At 41.0% G+C, this 22,424-nt stretch overlaps 1 protein-coding gene across 3 annotated transcripts; it reads right to left on the reverse strand.

The window, feature by feature from the left end:
• chmp2ba (charged multivesicular body protein 2Ba) lies at window positions 1-21,560 on the reverse strand. Of its 3 annotated transcripts, none has more exons than XM_078232848.1 (7): window positions 21,283-21,556; window positions 17,071-17,162; window positions 12,606-12,800; window positions 10,622-10,724; window positions 7,011-7,117; window positions 5,308-5,466; window positions 1-2,336 (listed from the first exon to the last, which is right to left on the reverse strand). In XM_078232848.1, the coding sequence occupies exons 1-6, from the start codon at window positions 21,314-21,316 to the stop codon at window positions 5,356-5,358; spliced, it is 642 nt and encodes a 213-aa protein (XP_078088974.1). In that variant the 5' UTR covers window positions 21,317-21,556; the 3' UTR covers window positions 1-2,336; window positions 5,308-5,355. The 3 variants fall into 3 exon arrangements, with proteins under 3 accessions (XP_078088974.1, XP_078088975.1, XP_078088973.1); XM_078232849.1 differs by lacking the exon at window positions 1-2,336 and adding an exon at window positions 2,595-2,797 and having other exon boundaries at window positions 21,283-21,557; XM_078232847.1 differs by lacking the exon at window positions 1-2,336 and having other exon boundaries at window positions 4,278-5,466; window positions 21,283-21,560.
• Between the last annotated feature and the right edge of the window lie 864 nt (window positions 21,561-22,424).

Below are 22,424 nucleotides of genomic sequence, written 5' to 3' on the forward strand. Positions count from 1 at the left end.
TCTCGCATACACACTTTATTTTTGCAATATAAATAAATTGCAAAATATATATTCAATATATATATGCACTATATTCGAAATTTGTACCTCTTTGTCCTCATACAAGTTTTTCAGTTCTCGATCTTTTGAACAGTTTTAACAATTAATAAGTTACAAAATGAAGAGAAAACATTCCAAACAATATAGCACAATGAATTGTAACTCTTAAATACTGCATCGAATGCCATCAGTTATTACTGACAATTCATTTGGTTGGATCACTGGACAACACAGTCTATAGTCAATTGATAGAAACTTAAAACCATCACTGTTCTAATATATTTAAAAAGTCATTATTTAAAGACAAGCTGGTCATTTGATAAACTAATGTTAACTTTTACATAAAAATGGTGAAACCACAAAATTATAAATTAACTTTTAATTACCCTCAACTGCCTGAAAAATATTATAAAGCTTATCAGGTACCAATACCAAAAGTCATACCTTCTTCAATTACTTGGCAAAACAAAATGCAAAATCAGTAACACACCAAAGACAATCTAAACATCCCTAAAGCACAATGTTTGTTGCTTTAACTGAGGGTATTTATTTTTTCCAATTTCTTTTACTTGTCTCATATAATTTCCTGCAGTCTTTTGAACTTTAGTTTCAACTAATGCAAAATGCTCATCAGTGCAGAATATTTCCAGGCCCCTCGAAGTGTTAGAAGTATCATCTTCATTTGTTCTGGTAGTAAGTTAGTTGGTAACTTAAATGTGCTCACACAAGAAAACTACCAATTCTGTTGTGTCCTTGTATGTTGTCTGTCATCAATATTGAGGAGCTATCAAAAAAACACTACCACATATCCACACATTAGTAGGCATTTGGCACAAAGTCTCCAAGTAGGCACTTGGCAATAAGTCACAATTTGTACCTACTATACAAGTAATAGAGCCATGTACCTTAATACAATGCAGATGTTTTATTACTAAAAAGAATACCCAATAGTGCAAATGTCATGGTCAGAGAAAAGCACTGTGAAAGTCTATGTCAGTTTAACCATATCATACCATTACCTACACTGGAAATAACTATAAATTAATCAAGTTTCAAATTGCTTCCATAAATAATTCCAAAAGAGGAAATAAACCTAAAAAACTGGGAACAAATTTTGTGTTTCACAAATATTTCATTGTTCCAATAATTTCAACAAAGTTATCTGTTCTGTCAAACAATTGTTAGAACTTTTGAGTAACTATGATTAGAACATTTGAGGCAAGGACTTGCTAGAACATTTTTTTTCAGGAGAAATAGGCACGATTAATAATAGTGCGCAAAATCTTTAATAAATATGCATTTTTACAGACATAGTTAGTAGATAGAAGGTTTGAACGTAGGATTCAAAAATGCCAACAATATTGTGACATTGTCTTCTGTACTTAGGTTCCCAATTTAATTATTTTCCATTGCCAAGGGAGAGAGGAAAATGCTAGATTGCTTTAATAAAAAGGCACACACAATATTGTCTGAATATGCTAATATAAAGTCCACCTGTATGGCTGGATGAACAAGGATGTGCCAAATGGTCTTCCTTCTCCATAGTTATCTTGTGATTTTATGAAAGCACAATGCTAATCTGGTTTTCTCTAGGATTTAGTGCAAAACGTGAAACTTCAGAAATTTAATTCTCAGATTTAAAATGTGTTTCCTCATGGCCAATGTTTCTGAAATTTTGTAAAACAAGGAACTGAAGGCTTAAGTTACTTCCATACAGTGAAAAGAAAGACATGCAGAGTAGGCAGGATGATTCTTCCCTATTTGAATAGCATTGGCTTAAAATACCCGATGCTACACATGTAATTTCTAAAAGGTAAAGTATGTTATAATTAAGAACCTATTTAAGAGAAATACAAATTTAAACCAGCTCCCCCCATTTCCCCAAAGACCTGTAATAGTGTATTTTTTCAAATTCCACCATTTTTGATATTGCTTTTAGCATCAAAGCAGTCTGCAAGTTATTTGGTTTATAATTTAACTATGTTTTACTCTATCTTTTTATGTCCACAAATCATCTTCATCAAGCTTGAAGAAGTTCTTCTATGGTGCAGACTTCTTTGTAGCAGATAATCTTGGCCATTATTAATCTAGGAATTAAATAGCAGTTTTCAGTCTGTGACCATGGACAGAAAGCTGCATACCAATCCCCATTCTGCTAGTCAGCTAACTTTCATATACAAAACAGTTATAACACAAGGGTGTATTTTCTCTCAGTAGCTGTTGAGTCTTCTGTGGCTAGATACAGAGTAAGCCTTCGAGCTGAAGACTCGCACTGGTAGGTGTAAACAAAAAATTACCTGTGGGAGAAAAAGGTAACTAGATGCTCAAAATGGAAAATATGTTCCCGACAGTCACCTTTTATTTAAATAACTGTTAAAAATAATCAAGAAATGCTAAAATTACTAGACCAGCAAGTTCTCAGCAAGGAAGAATGTGCTTAACTGGCTGAGTTAAGTTAGTATGACCTGCATATATATATATATATTTTAACTATTTATTTTAAAAATAACATTGCAACACCACATTAAGGCTGCAGTAAATACAGATTTTAAACCTGATTACTTCAACAAGTTTGTGATCAACCCAAAAGAAATTAGAATGATTTCTATGAGTTGTTTTTTTAAATAGACATTTTCATCTATGAAGAGGTTAAAATCATCGAATGCAATAGAGTGCCCATGTGGAGTGAGTACAGCAGAGTTCCTCTGGGAAGCTGCAGTGAAGTTGTTTCTGTGAAGTTCCCATAGTTATAGATGGGCTGCATAAACAAGATGAACAAAGGACAAGAGAATGGGAACTTTGATAAACCACAAGGAGAATAGCCATAGCAGCCAAAGTCTGCAGGTGTGGATGCTTGGATGGTGCAGACTTGCTTCATTAGTAATTGAATATTATAGGTGGATGAGTGTTGAGGCAGTAACTGGCTGACTATATTAATCTAACATAAATTAAGTAATTAGAACTATGAGCTGTAATTGGATATCAATGACTTCAGAACTAATATATACTCACGATTAGTATATGCAACTTACTTGTAAGATAAGCAAAGGTATAATTACTGCTGCAATGTCTCAGTCAAAGTCTGTATGTCACCTTGTGGAAGCAAACTTGTGTGTTATAGTTTGAATAAAGGCCGATTTAAAACTCCAAATGTTCTGTCTGGTTTCTGAAGTACAAGCTAGCTGGATAGCAATGAAGTTCCCTAACAATATAAATGCATTTAATTGTTGCAGGCTCTACCTATATATTTAAGTGCTGGAAATATTCAACAGGTCTGGCAGCCTCTATGGAGAGGAAATCAGAGTTAACGTTTTTGAGTTGAATCGAGAAGAATCATATTTCAAATTTGCAGCGTCCATTGTATTTTGCTTTTATGTAAAGGAATTGTTTAAATAAATTTAAATACATTGCCGGTCTTTTGTGCGAGGTCGGCACTGCATTTAAATAAATTTAAATACATTGCCGGTCTTTTGTGCGAGGTCGGCACTGCATTCTTCCAGCACTGTCAATTTTTTTGACAGCTGGGAGCTTTGCGACTGTAGAGGGGTGGCGGGGAGGGGTGGAAACCAGCTTCAGAGTGCTCGGGAGCCATTGCGTAGGGGGCCCCAGTCTTCTCAAGAACCGGGAGACCTCCTCCCCAGCCCCCCAATTGGCAGCATTGCTACCCCTCCACACCAACGCAGGTCGCCAGCACCGGAACATCAGGACTCTCCCGGTACGTCCTGTGGTCTGACATGCCCCTTTCCCTTGCACACCACCCCGCTTGCAGAGCTCCCTCCCTGTATACACTCTCCCATTATTGTGCAGACCCATCCCCCATCATAGCCACATCCCCACTCAGGCCCCACCCCCCCTTTGGCCACACCCTGTTGGCATTGCCCCAGCACACTTATGGTGCCCCATCAGGCACTGTCAGGCTGCTAGGTGGGTATGCCTGGCCATGCCCCCGACTACCCGACTTCAATGGTCTCCAATGTCCCCGGCGTGGCCATGGCTCCGCTACTGCAGAGCAGTAGAAATCCTCGCCAACGCATTGGCTCGCTGGCAAGAGGGAAAGCAGGCGGGACGGGGGGGAAGCAGCCGGGCTAGACTGGATAATCACATTTAAATGCTGGCAATTCTATGCTCATAAGCTTCACTCCCTTTCTGGGTGCGAAGCCATTCTCGCCGGCAAAACAGGCCAGGAAAATAGCATGCGAATGGGATTTTTGGCCTTGCACGTTAACTTCCCAGATTGGCACGCCGATCGAGCCTATAAGATCGCGCCCATTATTTTTTTCTCTACTGCCACTACTCAACTACAGTACAAGGATTTTATGAACTATTAGTTTGAATTTGTCTTATAATGTGTTCCAGGTAATTATTTCAGCTGCTGTGTCTGCTATTAGTAGAATGTAATGTTCAACGAGTAAAGCTGAATTACTCTGCCAGCTGTACCTTGCTGTAGGCTACTTGCACATAATTTTAAATGGTTGGAGAGGGCAAGCACCAGTGTGCACTCTGATTAAAGCAAATTACCCGAAGTTTATAAAGTGGTGAGAACATGAAATGTACTACTGAATATATTTGTAAAATAGATTTGCTCCAGGCTGCAATTATAATGTTTCCAACATGAAATCCAAGCCGTCAGCGAGTTAGACACTATCCATTAAAGGTAGTCTCATACCACCAGGCTTCACTACACAAGAATCAGATCAGAATCCAACAACCAAGTTACCGTGCTGCTTTTGTGTTGTGCTGATGCAACTATTGCATATCAACCCAAAAGTAGTATTAACAGCCACCTGAGTAAATTAGATCTCAATGAAACCTGAAACTGAGAATAAACTGTCACTCAAATGTTTCACAGTTTATTGTAAAACATTGAAAATATTAAACTGCTACCTACAGCTTTCCCTATTAAGATGTAATATTGATGACGCCAGAATATTAAAAAATGTAATTGGCAACAAACATTTTCTTCTTTGTCATTTTAGTGCGAAACCATAACAAGTGGAGCCAAACAAATTAAACACGCATACCATGCTTTGATATACATCTGTCAATCTTACAAACAATATGTATGGTTAGTAATTTTTATTTCCACTCCAAAAATCCTTGAGAAATTAGTTTTAAAGCAGCAATATGTAACCAACGTAGGCAGAGTCTGGCTTTGGAAATTAACCTTTTTGTTAAAGTTATATAGAATATCCATGATGTTCCCATTATTTTATCCAATGTTGCCCTTAAAGTGGGTCCAAGTTAGTTAAGGTAAAAGGTATTATTCACATGTGAACAGAGAGGGATTTCCTCCTCCCCCAATGACAGCCAGATCAACTAGTCCACTCCCAAAGCTCGCAGCTGTCGTTCAATTTCTTCATCTGAGATACGAGATTTCGACGTGGATGCTGTAGGTAGACCTTTGGCTGCTGATGGAGCATTAGCCATCTGTGGAGATAACAACATGTTTCATTCACATAAAAATGTTGGTGTTCTGGCATTTCAAACCATCCAAAAATAGAGTAATAAAAAGTGAAAGTTCTGTAAATTTACTGGCCCCCATCAGAATGTGACAATAGATGAGGAAACATTTTGGGTCCTGCAATTCTCCAAAAACATTACCCTATCCTTTTTATATTTCAGAAGCTGATAAGTCCTGTAAGTTAGTTGCATTCTTCATTTCAAATGTCCAACATATGTAATTTTCTTTTTTTATCTCAAGTATTAGAAGTTATAATTTCTGCAGACAAGACTTGGTCTTCATCATTAATACACAGTGGCTACAATGTTTTAACATAAACTACAAAATTTGTGTTAGTTAATTTTGGCTGTATCGAGTAGAATGTAATGGTTGTGGCAGCAGGGCCCATCTCCCAGCTGGAACACTGGCGGTAACCCTGCCGCAGCTATTTTCAAGAGATCAAGCTCTATACCAGGAGCGATAGCCACTGCCAGTACTGCAGTGCAACTGGGCAGAGGATAGGTGGTGCAGCTCCAGGAATAAGATAAGCAGGGTGGGTTTGCTGGGACAGGGCAGGGGGGCTCTGACAAAAAGGGATGAGGGGAACTGATTTGAAGGTCAGGAGGTGGCCTTACGCCAGAGCCCTCTGCTACCATTGGTGGGTGCTTCCACATACATTCCTTTTCCTAATTATTTTAAATCTATGCCCAAGTTTAGAATCCCTATCAATTAAAAAAAAGAGAGCACTTCATGAAATTGAAACCAGTTTTAATAATCCAATTTTCATCTTTTCCATGGATTACAAACTGCTATGATTTTAAACTGATTTGGGGTTTCAAGTAAAAAGTAATTGGTATGAACTATATTTAGAATGAGGCCTGGTGTTTCTAGTGACAAATTAGGTTTAGGTTCAAAAACATTTTATTTCCCTTCATTGATTCATTCCTTACGAAAGGAGAATTTTCTTTGCAACTTCTTGTTTATTTTTTGATATATTTTTAGTATTTACTTTTTGTCATTTACATGAAATCTAAAGTTTTAAGTTTTCAGATGTTTTTCATCAGAAAAATCGGGTAAAGGATAAACCTCCTACCCAAGGGTTTGAAGGCATTGTGCAGAGAGAAATTAATTTACATTTAAAAACAGACTGATGGACTAAAACGATTATGTTGCCACTATTATAGAAATCCAAGTAAATGTAAGAAATCTGTTCATTCCTTTGCCTGTTTCCCATTAATTCTAAAATTTTATTGTACTAAGATAAATACTGATCGTAAATTTTCTCTCTGACGGTATCATAACTGGATTTATCAGTTAGATCTAGAGATTGGAATCTAATTGTTGAAACCTCAACTTGCTTTGCACTAGAATCTATGAAGGTAAAGAATTACAATGAAAAATCAAACAGCAGGATTATCTTCTCTTCTAGGATTTAGTTTAAACAAATAAGACATTCAATACGTGGGTTCAATGACAATATCTGCACACCTCAAATGGATGTGAAATCTGTAAAAGCAAAATGGATAAATACCTTTCCAGAAATCTCAATTCCTATTTCATCTAACACCTGGTTCACAATATCTTGGCTTTCTTCTTCATCTCCAGACTCGTCAAAAATGTCGTCTAATGTATCGTTCACTGGAAGAAACCATATTTATTTATTTTGGACTGTTGGCAAATAGAATAAGGGCATCACATTTCAAATTGCAAACAAGAAACAAGATCAACAGTGGACCATTTGAGCCTGTAGCGCCATTCAATAAGATTATGGTTGATCTTCTAGTCTAACTCTACACTGGTGCCCTGCCCCCTACAGGTACTTATTTGATTATCCTTCGAAATACAACTTTTTCTTCCCTGACATTTCATAACACGAGATCTCAGCATTGACGAGGGTGAGGGGGCAAAGAAGAAACCAACTGTTAATGCATCATTTTATCCCAGGAAGAATCAGTAGGCATTGACTATAGAATAAGTACCACTGTATTGCTGTACAAGCTAATGACATTGTTTAATAGAACACTGATGAGCTTTCAAGAACACTATCATTTAAATGTGCACAGTTGGTATTTCATACTATTTTCTTGATTCTCTATCATCCAAGTCCAGAAGGTTTTTTGAAGTAGCATGAAAAACATTTGCCGAAGGAAGCAGATGGAATAATCTCCGCACAGAATAAAACAGCAACTTTTCTTTCCACATCCTCCCCCACATCTGTACAGGTGGCATACCACTTATGCCCATGTCTCTAAAGAGACGCAAACTACTACTCAAAAATCTTCAACATACTATTCAAGCAATACAAAACCAAACTGTTTTTGTTAAAACCCTGAATTAGGTGATGTGAATCAGTTCCAATGGAAGGTTGCTGACCTGAAGCATTAACACTTTCACTCCATAGATGCTGCCTTGACCTGCTGGGTATTTCCAGCATTTTCCGTTTTTATTATGGCATTTTTGCACTATCTCCCACCTCCCGTGTTCAGCCAAGTACTCCAGCACAAATTTTCTTCTTAGCCTCAGGCACACCAGAGTACTCCTCCTTCTCCCTAATGAGGCCCACATTGACTATTCCCAGTTTGGTTGCAGCCTTTTCAATACTTGAACAAAGCAGCCAGCTCCCCATCTAGCCCAGCTGGGGGCAATAGCTAGTTTCTTGGCCAGCCTGACACCAGGTCACCTGGTAATTCCCCAGCCATCTGATCCCTGCCTGGTCTGACCTAATCAATCATGTGTCATCGACTCTCTTCCCAACCCAACCTTGTTCTGAATGCAAGAGCCAGCTTCTCCCCAACCCTGCTCAGAATACAGCATGCTTCATCAATTGCACTCGACCCTGAAGGTTGGTGAAGGGTAAACATTGGATAATTATTTAAATTTCGTTAATGTTTTTGGCATTGTTTATTTTTTTCAAAGCTGTGGTCAGATTTATAATCTTGGTGAATCTGAGTTTACTAAATTCACTTGAGATTAAATTTTGATGTGATGCACTTAATGATCTATTCATACACTTATAAAGTTCAATTAATACAGGTCAAGTATCCTTTATTCGTAAATCTGTAAACCGAACATCCAAAAGCCACACTATTTTTGAATCTCATTGACCTTTAGTACAGAAGTCTAATTGTTTATCTGCACTGTTTATCCCACAATCTTTGCAGTGAACATGTCAAAAAGAAAATTACAGGTACTCTGTATTTATTATTGAGTAAGAAGTTTAACAACACCAGGTTAAAGTCCAACAGGTTTATTTGGTAGCAAAAGCCACATGGTGTGGCTTTTGCTACCAAATAAACCTGTTGGACTTTAACCTGGTGTTGTTAAACTTCTTACTGTGTTTACCCCAGTCCAACGCCGGCATCTCCACTTTATTATTGAGTGACACATCTTACTTTTCTAGCTATTTTGTTTACTTTAAACTATCGCTAGCTTAGGCCATTGCAACATTAGTTTATATGCAGTGTCCAGAAACCAAAATTATCTGAAATCCAAAATGCAACTGGCCCCAAAGGTTTTGGATAAAGGCTACTCAACCACTAATTGTATAGCCCACAATTATTCACCATATCCCACAGATGAGGTTAAACTATACTAACAATCATTGTACCATGATTCATTGGATCAATTTCACCTCTCAGTTCAACTATCAGTAGCACAATGTCCTCCTAATTCCTCTTCCAACCAAGCCTAATTTCCAGGTTGACCCTTCAGTCCATTAGGAACATAACAAAAGTCTAACTGCCCAATTCCCCCTTGCCCTCACCTACCACTTTGTCCAATCCATTTCTTTGCCCACTCCACTTCCTCGCATGGGAGGCAAAAAGTTGATGTATGCCTAAGCATCCCATTCCCAGAGAGAAACTTGATCATTTTTGCAAAGATTTGAGACATTGATCTCCAACTTTGCTTTGTGGATAGGCAAGGGGATTGACCTCTTTAAATCAGTAAGAAACGCCACAGCAAATCATCTTACATCACTAGTCGTGAAACCTCGTTGCAACTTTTAAAATGTAGTTTTGTCTGAAACTGTCTCGTCTATTATTTGGACTATGGCATCACCAGGATTTCAAATCAGACTAAACGCAGCAGTGTCTCAAATCCAGCTGATCAAAAAACAAGAGTTGTCCAAAATCTAGACGTGTAGAATATGCCATGCATCAATTTTAATTGAGTAAAGTGAAAAAAGCTTATCTGGACAATTCGGTTCGGTGTTGTATTGGTGTGGTCTGACTAATTATACCCTTTGCCAATGCTTGTGCACTGGTCTGTTTCAGCTTTCTGAGCAATCCCTGACCCCACCTGACCTGGCTTGACCCAAACTGCCCGAAATCTGACAAGATCTGAAATCTGGCCCGTCCTTGATCTTGAGATTGCCAATTGAGATACTGTATCTGCATATGTATGCAACCTTTATTTCAAGATTTTAAGTAAAAGCAGGAACAGAATCACAATGGAGGGAGGAAGGCAATAAGGAACCCATCCAACCAGGGATAAAGAAGTTGGTGGCATGGTGGCACAGTGATTAGCACTGCTGCCTCACAGCGCCAAGAACCTGAGTTCAATTCCTGGCTTGGGGCACTGTCCATGTGGAGTTTGCACATTCTCCCCGTGTCTGTGTGGGTTTCCTCCGGGTGCTCCGGTTTCCTCCCACAGTCCAAAGACGTGCAGGGTAGGTGCATTGGCCATGCTAAATTGCCCCTTAGTGTCAGAGGGACTAGCTAGGGTAAATTCATGGGGTTATGGGGATAAGGGCCTGGGTGGGATTGGGGTTGGTGCAGGCTCGATGGGCTGAATGGCCTGCTTCTGCACTGTAGGATTCTATGATTCTACTATATTGAGATTCAGCATCTAAACTGTGCCTCATTTGTGCTCTGAGAATATGAAAAAGATATAGAAAGTTTTATAGTAACTATCAGGAGCAGTTGTTTTGGGGGGGAAAAGGGACATCAGGGAATACACATTTCCCAAAGAATGTACAATGTTTTGCTTCAGTTTAAAATTCTTTTACCCTCACCAAGCTTTACTCTGAATGGCATAGAAAATCTTGAAGCCCCTTATTGAAAATCCATTGCATAAACGGTTCAGCAAAGCATTAAAAAAACAATTCTAGGCATATCTTAAATTCGATAATGGTATACTTACTCATTTCTTCTGTCATTTCCATTTTCATGTTTTCTTTCTGGAAATTCTGCATTGTTTGTAAGGTCTTTTGTGGGTCCATTTTCTTGTTCACAGTTTGCATTGTCTAAAATACAAAGCATGTTCTTTCACTTTCTCCTATAAATTATTTTAATGGCACGTCATTTAATTAAAAACTTTGGGAGAAGGGTTAGCAATTTTAAATAATAATTCAATCCTTCTGCATTTTTGATGAGAGGCTATTTATATTGGGCCCTAACCAACAAAAATCTCCATTTTCCAAAATATTGCTCAGGCAACCAAAATGTCGCTTAAACAATGCATATCGCTCAGGTATGGTGTCATTCCTATACTAAATAGGAAAATAAATACTGAGCATGGGCATCGACTTGATATAATGAGAAGAAAATAAGGTGGAAAGGTGCCTGTCTGTCACTTCTTCCTCATTTAAATGGTTGTATTTGCTCAAGGCACTCCAATTTGCCTCAGGGAAAACCTGCAAATCCAAAGATATATTATACCCCTTTTTCATCTTTGTTTAGGGGCTTATTCAGAACCTTCTTTTGTGCCAACAAACTAAATTTTCAAATTACATAGCAAAAGGAAGTCAAGAGATTAATCTGAAGCATAATAACATTTGTCTATTGGGATGGAAGCTGTCTTTCTAAATAATATTGCACTTGCATGATAAAACTCTAGAGGGAAATCCTAGAAATAAAAGAGCTCAAATTTGTACCTCTAGTTAATAAAATAATCAATCACTTCTTGATATTTCCGAAGGGTAAACTCAATTCTACATAATACCACATTTACAGAAAGAGTCCCTGTCCCCAGGAGACATCAAGTCATTTGCTCTGTAATTTGACAATTTCGAGTTGATATATATTCTACAGAAATAATATTCCATAGAAATTACATTCTCAAAATTTGTTTCACACTTAATCCATATAAATTATCTGAACTCATTAAAAAATGGTAATCTGAAAGTGAGATCACAGATTGCGTTTATTCTGTCACTGACCTAATTTGCTGCAATATCGACTTCATTTAATAGGTTTCTCTCTCTCAGACTGCACACACGAACACACACACACCAAGCACAAGCAAACTGCATGTTTCCAGAGTGTCTTCTAACATCTGGTAATATCTTGAACATGCTGAAGAGGCATTGCTAACACGGAGTTATTTCCTTCAGGCAACTGAAATTTAAGTGAATTTATCTTTCGTTCATTCATGAAGGATTTCTATGAGAAGAAAATTCAACTGCTAACTTGAAATAATTATATTGCTACTCCACAGCAAATCTTATTTCTACCTAGGAAGGATTTGGGCTGAGGCAACACAATTGTAACAGCCCTTGAGAACCAGGAATTTTGTGAACTTATAATGAGGATAAAGAAACACAAATACATTCTCATCTTATTTTACATTTCTTCCTTTTAAAATCAGTGAAAAATGTTGATGATTGTGTGCACCTTCCCCAGTTTCTTTAAAATCGGCATAATTTATTCAACTAGATGGAGTGCAAATAAATTCCTATAGATCTTGAAGTCATTTGCAAAAACTTTTAAATTTGCTTTAAAATCTGCTTCTTCTCCAAACATCACTTGTTGCAGAGGTTGTGCCCAGAAAGATTCAATCATGCCTTCACATCCACCTAGTCTGGGCAGTTTTCAGGGAGACCAAAAATACATTGCAAGATTGGGCGCTTGTGCAATGGCACCCCTAGAGCTCAGCAGTCGGCTTTCCCTCCCCCTTGCTGGCGAGAATCGCATCCTGTCATTCTTTTTGTACTAAGTAGCGTAAGATTGCATTTTCAAACTCACCCAAGAAACGAGTCTGAAACTCCAACATTTTCTCACTCGTTCAGCACTGAGAATTTATTTTGTAAAATTCCACCCAAAGTCTTCCCAAGATATTTGTTGACAAATTCATTGTTCTTTTATTATGCATCAAAAACATTTTATATATATATATATATATGTACCTTTGTTGTGGTAGCCATGGCACCAGCCATCTTCATCTGAGAGTTCATTAATTTAGCCTGAGTAGACATAGAAGTGACCTTCGAACTCACAGCATACGTACGGGTCTTCTGTTTCCGCAACTGCACAAGTTGTTTTGCAAGAACCTTGCAAGCATCTTTGTTGCCAGCCTTGGCCATTTTCTTAATTTCCATTTCCTGGTTAAGCACAAAAAAAAATCAGGTACAAGGAGAAAAAACCTTTCCAAGGGAACTAGTAGAAGTAATATACTCGGATTTCCAAAAATATACGATAAGTTACCACACAAAAGGCTATATAAGGTATGGGCCCATGGTATTGGGGTAGCATATTAGCATGGAGAGAGGATTGGCTAACTAATAGCAGACAGAGAGTAGGGATAAGAGGGGCATTTTCAGGATAGCACCCTATAATTAGTGGAGTGTTATAAGGATCAGTGTTGGGGCCACAATTGTTTACTATATATATATATATTAATGGTTTGGACAAGGAAAGTGAATGTATCATTGCCAAATTTACAGATGACACAAAAATAGGTGGGAAGGCAGGTGGTGAAGATGGCACAAAGAGTCTATAGAGGGATATAGACAGGTTAAGTGAGAGGACAAAATATAGGGAAGTGTGAAGTTATGCACTTTGGTGGGAAGAATAAAGAAGCTGAATATTATTGAAATGGAAAAAGACTACAGAACCAAATTTCTTCTCTCAGAAGGTAGTGAATCTGTGGAATTATTTACACAGAGGGCTGTAGAGGCTGGGTCATTAAGTATGTTCAATGCTGAGATAGACAGGTTTTTAATCAGTGAGAGTATCAAGGGTTAAGTGGATAAGGTGGAAAAGTGGAGTCAAGGATTATCAGATCAGATCAGTCATGATCTCATTGAATGGTGGAGCAGACTTGATGGCCAAATGGGCTACTTCTGTTCCTACGTCTTATGGTCTAATGCAGGAAATCTAAAATAAAAAACTGAAAGTCCTAGAAATACACAGCAGTATATCAAAACTTGTAAGAAGCAAAGATAGATTAATGGTTAGGGTATAGACCCTTCACCCGCTCAAAAAAATAGAAACATCAACAAGATATATAACTAGTATAAAACCAAAAATGTTGGATAAACTCTTGGGTCATTTGGACTTGAAGCATTAGCTCTGTTTCTCTCCACAGATGCCACCAGACCTGCTGAGTTTATCCAGTATTTTGTATTTTTATTTCTGATTCCCAGCATCCACAGTATTTTGCTTTTATTTGGGTGTATAACTAACTAGTATTTAGTTCTGATCAGTCCTTTAAGGCTGCCATCATCACCTCTCTTGGTCTCTCAATGACAACACACTTACGTTGAATCAAAGCTTCAAGCCGCAGTCTAGAAATTTGAGCACAAGGTCAAGGCCTACACTCTAATGCACTGTTATACGTGCTATATCTCCGAAGAGATGTTAAACCAAGGCTTACTGGCCTCTCTCAGCTGCATGTGAACAATCCCATGGCACCACTTTATTATTTGATCATCATCACACTGCTGTTTGTGGAAACTTGCTGTAAGCAAATTGGATGCTGCATTTCCTGCTACACTTTAAAGGTACTTCACTGGTTCCAAAGTGCTTTGACAGATCCTAAGGTCATTGCAGGCGTTGTTATAACTCCGCGCCTTTATTTAATGGTAAATGCTAAGCCGAGAGAGTCAGTACAAATTAACATTTAAAAAGAAAGCGCTGAAAATCTTTCGGTATCAGGTAGGAGGGGTTTCTAAATCAAGTTTCAAACAATGCTGGCATTTCTAAAGTTGTAGTAAAAGCATGCGGTGAAGGAACTGGATTGAACAGCTTTGCTGCATAGCTTTGGCATGACTTCCGAATCCGAATTTTTGAATATCTTTGCCTGCTGCAATAAAGTGAACTGGAATTTTGGCACTACATCCAGTATCTATAGATTGGCAGCTAAAACTGATTCATAAAATACAACTTAATTATTATTTGTGAGTTGATTTAAAGTGACCTCACTGAACGGCAAAACAGGAGTGATTTGCATTTATAGAACAGCCTTGTCACATCTCGGAAATATTTGAATTATTAAAATGTAAGCCATGCAGTTAAATAGGCAAACATGCCAGGCATTTTACACACAAGATCCCGCAATTACAACAATGTGCATTCATCTTTTATATTCTTTTGGGATAATCGATTGAAAGAGAAAATTTGTCCAGAATGCTGGAGGGACTCCCGGCTATTCTTCAATTGTTGTCACATATATTGTGCACAATCAGAACACCAATGAGACCTCAATTTAATGTATCATTCAAAGGATAGCCGATGTGACAATGGAGTTGCATTGAATTATGTACTCACATTTTGGAATGGAATAGGTTAGTGCGTGAAGTTGGGTGCCTCAGTCAGAACTCTGTGCTGGTGAGGTGTCCTGCACAGCTGACAGCAACTTTTATTTTTGTGCCAGGCTCCTGGGGTCTGCTCTGCTTTGCCAGCTTTTCATCCTTCTCTTCCCAGATACCTATCCCTCACCCATTTTTCTATTCACACACTGTCTCATAAGCTTTTTTCAAATTTTGCTTGTAACTTCTATTGCCTCATCCTTACATCACTTACGCCATTTAACCATTGCCACCTTGTTGTGTGTACATGTTCTTCCCTCTCCTTCCCTGGTTCCATTATTTTTGAAATACTATTAGTTTTTTTTTTAATTCACCAATAAAGGGGGGGGAGGTTTAACACAGATATCAGAAGGACATATTTTACACAGAGGGTGGTGGGGGCCTGGAATGCGCTGCCAGGCAAGGTGGTGGAGGCGGACACACTGGGAACGTTTAAGACTTATCTAGACAGCCATATGAACGGAGTGGGAATGGAGGGATACAAAAGAATGGTCTAGTTTGGACCAGGGAGCGGCACGGGCTTGGAGGGCCGAAGGGCCTGTTCCTGTGCTGTATTGTTCTTTGTTCTTATTCGCGGGACATGGGCGTGGCTGGCTGGCCAACATTTATTGCCCGTCCCTAGTTGCCCTTGAGAAGGTGGTGCTGAGCTGCCTTCTTGAATCGCTGCAGTCCATGTTCTGTGGGTTGACCCACAATGCCGTTAGGGAGGGAATTCCAGGATTTTAACCCAGCAACTGCAAAGGAATAGCGATCTATTTCCAAGTCAGGACGGTGAGTGGCTTGGAGGGGAACTTGCAGATGATATTCCCATGTATCTGCTGCTCTTGTCCTTCTAGATGGAAGGGATCGTGGGTTTGGAAGGTGCTGTTTAAGGAGCTTTGGTGAATTGCTGCAGTGCATCTTGTAGATAATACTCTGCTGCTCCTGAGTGTCGGTGGTGGAGGGATTGAATGTTTGTAAATGTGGTGCCAATCAAGCGGCTGCTTTGCCCTGGATGGTGTCAAGCTTCTTGAGTGTTGTTGGAGCTGCACCCATCCAGGCAAGTGGAGAGCATTCCATCACACTCCTGACTTGTGCTTTGTAGATGGTGGATAGTCTTTGGGGAGTCAGGAGGTGAGTTACTCACCGCAGTATTCCTAGCCTCTGACCTGCTCTTGTAACCACTGTACTTATGTGGCAAGTCCAGTTTAGTTCCTGGTCAATGGTAACCCCAAGGCTGTTGACAGTGGGGGATTCAGTGATGGTAACACCATTGAATGTCAAGAGGTGGTGGTTAGAGTGTCTCTTATTGGTAATGGTCATCGCCTGGCATTTGTGTGGTGCGAATGTTACTTGCCACTTGTCAGCCCAAGTCTGGATATTGTCCAGCTCTTGCTGCATTTGAACATGGACAGCTTCAGAATCTGAGGAGTCATGAATGGTGCTGAACATTGTGCAATCAGCGGGAACATCCCCACTTCTGACCTTAACATGGAGGGAAGGTGATTAATGAAGCAGCTGAAGATTGTTGGGCCTAGGACACTACCCTGAGGGACTCCTGCAGAGATGTCCTGGAGCTGAGATAACTGACCCTCCACAACCATCTTTCTATGTACCAGATATGACTCCAACCAGTGGAGAGTTTGCCCCCTGATACCCATTGATTCCAGTTTCACTAAGGCTCCTTAATGCCACACACAGTCGAATGCGGCCTTGATGTCAAAGGCTGTGACTCTCACCTCTGGAGCTCAGTTCTTTTGTCCATGTTTGAACCAAGGCTGTAATGAGGTCAGGAGTCAAGTGACCCTGGCGAAACCCAAACTGGGCGTCACTGAGCAACTGGTATTGTCTTTCAATTCTGAAGAAGGATCATTATCTGAAACATTATTGCCACCAATGCTTCCTCACCTACTGAGTGCTTCCAGCAGTTTCTACTTTTATTTCAGATTTCCAGAATCTATGATATTTTACAATCCTTGGTTTTTGCTAACCTGTGCTATTCACACAGTGCTAAATGACATGAAGCAGCCAAGACGTTGATTCGACCTGGAATTTCCATCAAGGTGATTTCTGACTTACTTACCAGCTGTTTTTCTTGTTTCTCTAAGCCCGCTCTATCTCTGGCTATTGATCGTTGAGTTCCCCTCAACTCTCGATTCTGTTCCTTTATTATATCTGCAGGGAAATTGAGAGTGCTTGAAATAACATACCAGTAATATCAATGTCGCACTGTACAAAAAATAACTGGCCTATATTAAGTCATTTAATATTATTACTAGATATCATTCCTCGTGATCTTACAAGCCACAGTTCATAATTAAATAGATATCTGAAATATACACAAATATAACCCAGTACTGAAAAATGTCCTTTTTACGTTACAAAACCCATCCTTAATCATCCTTAGCTATGGATTTCCCTCTCTATTAATAAGCGCCAAACTTGCAATGGGGAGGGGAAGAGAGAAGATAACCAGCAGCTCCTCAAGATAGAATTGATTCCAGGAAGATACACATGGTGATGGATGTTAGATTTGAGTCTCTATGGTTAACTCACTCATATTGAAACCAGGCAGGTGACCAGCACTCCATGAAATTAGAGATGAACTATCTACTCTGACTCATTAAGAGGTCCAAGATTCTTCAGACTTAGCTCCAAGTTATTTCACAAGACAATGTCCTAAAAGATAGAATTTGTAAACAGACAATTAATGGGACACTTACAAGCGTGCTGTGCTAGCGGGTGTATAATACTAACTGATTAAACTCCAGCATTATCTCAACAGAAGTATGGGGTCCTTAACAAGTGCCTACCTGCACCACGCTGTTGTAAATTTAGATTGAGTAGGATGCAGCCCCTATGTGGACAGTGCATCTGCCCAATATCTGTTAGCCGTGGCAGCGCTCTTGCCTCAGTGTCAGAAAATTGTGGGTTCTAGACCCATCTGAGCACAAATATCTAGGTGGTTACTTGATTACGTTGAGAGTGCTACATGGTCGGAAGTATTGCCATTCAATCAAGATATTCGCGAGAGCATTAGATGAATTTTTTCTGTATTTTTCAGGAGCTTGGTTTGGGGATAGGTTTCAAATGCTTGTCACACCTGTGTGAGCAATAAAAATCTTACTTATTTTTGCCTATTAAAAAATGGAACCAACACTAAATTGTAAACATGGTAGACACACAAACGCACAACCATTCATATTTAGTAGGTGAAAAACATTTCCCTACATTTCTTCTTGCACCATGAATGACACTGACCTACCAGGATAATTCATAACAGGATTCCCAAATCTTGATTTTTCAACCAGTGAAGAAACCCAAATAAGCATTTTAGCAACCAATGAACAGATTATAGACAGGAGACTTGAGCTAACCGATAACTCACATCCCCATTGCAGTCATAACCAATCCATTCTCTGCAAAATTCCATTGGCATCGCAATAGAGTGCAACAGAATCTGCCTTTAGAATGATTTGCCTTTACTCTGTTCACTCGTAAGTAAAATTTAAACTGCTCTGTTGTTACACCCACAAAGAATTTTGACTATCCTTCTCATTAAAATTCATGATGTGATTTGAAAGAATCACATCTCAATCTGAATGCTGAAACCTGACAATGACCATTGACACCAGTCTCAATCACATCACATGGCTGACAGCATCAGTGTGTCAGACACTCGCCCCACAATGAGTCATCTCGTCAAATCAATTTTTTTGCACTCTGTGGAACAGTGCTATAAAGTACTCCTTTGGACTCAAGATCAAAAGCTACTGTTTCAGAGAAAACAGGATAGTATTTTAAACTCCATAGCCAAAAATATTTTCCCACAGCTTTATAAATTAAATTATACAGAATGGAAATATTTACAAATATGTTTACGGTCGATTTTCTTCACCAACTGCTGGTGCCATTAACAACAATCTAAAAGTTCCTGGATTCAGGAACTGAAAAAGTTATGATAAAATCACAAGTTAAGATAAATAGACAGGGCACAATCAGAAGGCACAAGCAAAAGTTTGATTAAAAAGATGGGCTTTGAGAATGCTGTTGAAAGAGAAATGTGGTGGCGCTTAGGGAGTGGGACCGAGATAGCAGAGTTCTGCCATTAACAGTAGGGATGTTCATACAAAAAGATTAAGTCAAAGTAATCAAGCAGGATGGCAAGGCCATGGCTAAACTTAAGGCGAGATGCTTGAATTTATATCTGGGGCACAGGTAACATAGGGTGATGGGTGAGCAGATCTCGTTATAGGGCAGGGTATCTGTTAGTTGTGTTCTGGACTAGATTTTGTTCATAGAGATTAGGATGCCTGAAAGGTGGGCATTGGAGCAAAACAAAAATGACCAACACAAGGATTATGGCAGCAGAAGGATTGAGATAGTCGTGGGAAAGTGGGACAATATAAAAACTTTTAAATCCAACATATTCCTTCAGATCTATAAAACCCAGCAATACATATCTGCATCTCAACGTCTCCAAATTTAACTGATGGAGGAAAATGAAAGCTGCTACCGGCAGTAACAAGATCCTACACACCAAGATAGTCTCACAAATATAAAAATCAGATAAAGCGCCAAATACTCAGCAGGTCTGGCAGTATCTGTGGAGAGCATAACAGAGTTATGGTTTTGAGTCCAATGACTCTTCTTCGCAAATACTTATGTTTGTTGATTAACACATTTCTAATAATTTGTCAAACAAATAGATTCAAGAGAATTTACAGTCCCACCAACCTTCTGACCAAACTACTAGTAGCTTCCCAACACTTCTACCTTCTCAGAAGGCTAAGGGAATTTGGCATGTCCACTGCGACTCTCATCAACTTTTACAGATGCATCATTGAAAGCATCGTTTCTGGTTGTATCACAGCTTGGTGTGGCTCCTGCTCTGTCCAAGACCGCAAGAAACTACAAAGGGTCATGAATGAAGCCCAATCCATCACTCAAACCAGCCTCCCACCCACTTACACTGTCTACACTTTCCGCTGCCTCAGAAAAGCAGCCAAAATAGTTAAGGACTCCACGCGACCCGGACATACTCTCTTCCACCTTCTTCCATCAGGAAAAAGATACAAAAGTCTGAGGACACGTATCAACCAACTGAAGAACAGCTTCTTGCCCGTTGCCATCAGACTTTTGATTGGGCTTACCTCGCATTAAGTTGATCTTTCTCTACACCCTAGCTATGACAGTAACACTACATTCTGCACTCTCTCCTTTCCTTCTCTATGGACGGTATGCTCTATCTGTATAGTGCACTAGAAACAACACTTTTCACTGTATACGAATACATGTGACAGTAATAAATCAAATCAAACAAGAATGAAAGGAGGGATAGATGGTATGCCTTCCCAGCCTGGCCCAGGCAGCACTGTGGCACAGTGGCTCGCACTGCAGCCTCACAGCACCAGGGGCCCAGGTTCGATTACCGGCTTGGGTCCCTGTCTGTGTGGAGTTTGCACGTTCTCCCTGTGTCTGCGTGGGTTTCCTCCGGGTGCTCCGGTTTCCTTCCACAGTCCCAAAGACGAGCAGATTAGGTGGATTGACCATGCTAACTTCTCCCTCAGTGTACCTGAACAGGCGCCGGAGTGTGGCGACCAGGGAATTTTCACAGCAACTTAATTGCAGTGTTAATGTAAGTCTTACTTGTGACACTAATAAATAAACTTTAACTTTAGCTGGCAGCCCAGACTGGGGTTAGTCTGCTGGCCCGGGAAGAAGCTGTTCAGCCCCTGTCTGGCCCCCAGCCTCAGCCCCTGTCTGGCCCCCAGCCTCAGCCCCTGTCTGGCCCCCAGCCTCAGCCCCTGTCTGGCCCCCAGCCTCAGCCCCTGTCTGGCCCCCAGCCGCAGCCCCTGTCTGGCCCCCAGCCGCAGCCCCTGTCTGGCCCCCAGCCTCAGCCCCTGTCTGGCCCCCAGCCTCAGCCCCTGTCTGGCCCCCAGCCTCAGCCCCTGTCTGGCCCCCAGCCTCAGCCCCTGTCTGGCCCCCAGCCTCAGCCCCTGTCTGGCCCCCAGCCTCAGCCCCTGTCTGGCCCCCAGCCTCAGCCCCTGTCTGGCCCCCAGCCTCAGCCCCTGTCTGGCCCCCAGCCTCAGCCCCTGTCTGGCCCCCAGCCTCAGCCCCTGTCTGGCCCCCAGCCTCGGCCCCTGTCTGGCCCCCAGCCTCGGCCCCTGTCTGGCCCCCAGCCTCGGCCCCGGTCTGGCCCCAGCCTCGGCCCCTGTCTGGCCCCCAGCCTCAGCCCCGGTCTGGCCCCAGCCTCGGCCCCGGTCTGGCCCCAGCCTCGGCCTCAGTCACTCACCTTCCGCCGTCTTCTTCTTCCCGAATAGCGACATTTTCCTCTCCTTCAGCCGCTGTCACCTTGGAAACGGCGAGCCTGACACCGCTCAGCCCGGGCCGGACAGTATTAGCGAAAGGAGGAAATGTTCCTGTTTATTTGGTCTCTATTTATTTATTTCTCTCTCGCGCTCAGTCTCTCTTCCTGTTTCCGCGCCTCGATATTTCTCTTTCCTCTTTCACCTTTCCCTTGTTGATCTCCCGGCTGCTGTTTGCTCCAAGGTTTGGAATTCATCTCACCGCGCCCCCCGGCGGTGGGGAGGACTGAGAGCAGGAACCTTCTGCTCGGAGTTTGGGAATTCATCTCACCGCGCCCCCCGGCGGTGGGGAGGACTGAGAGCAGGAGGCTTCTGCACGGAGTTTGGGAATTCATCTCACCGCGCCCCCCGGCGGTGGGGAGGACTAAGAGTAGGAGGCTTCTGCTCGGAGTTTGGGAATTCAGCTCACCGCGCCCCCCGGCGGTGGGGAGGACTGAGAGCAGGAGGCTTCTGCTCGGAGCTTGGGAGCCGGGCACCGCGCCCCCCGGCGGTGAGGAGGACTGAGAGCAGAAGGAGTTATCTCTCTCTCACACCGACATGGTTAATTTTATCCTCTGCTCCTGAACTTACTGATTCATCTGCCCACTTCGGGAACACTGGTGTTTCCTACTTTGATTGATTAAATTGCCCTGACATAAGTCCATTCCCTGGCAGGACTTACTATTGGTAAAGAAGGTGAGGACGTTAATGCACATCTTCAGGTCTGCATTAGTCTGCCAACTTTCCATGATTGCCCTACCAGAAATTTAAGATTAATCTCTTGGCCACCTTTGCAAGCAAACCCAGTGAGAAATTGTGGGGACATTACATTTTCTAATACTTACCTTTATTAGTTCTAAAATATTGGAGGTTGGCAAATATTTGGCGCTTCATTCAACACAGTGGGCGGAATTTTACTGGCACGTCCGCCCGAGTTTCGTACGATCCCACCCGAGGCCAACAGAGAATGCCGTCCTCCGAGCCGAGCCTGCCCCCGGAATCGGGGTGGGCGTGCCAGTAAAATTCGGGCCAATGTTCCTGCAGCTCTGACAAAGATTCATTCAGACTTGAAATGGTATATAGCTAGTGT

The sequence above is a fragment of the Mustelus asterias genome, chromosome 17 (assembly GCF_964213995.1).
Source record: "Mustelus asterias chromosome 17, sMusAst1.hap1.1, whole genome shotgun sequence".
Classification (NCBI taxonomy): Eukaryota; Metazoa; Chordata; class Chondrichthyes; order Carcharhiniformes; family Triakidae; genus Mustelus; species Mustelus asterias.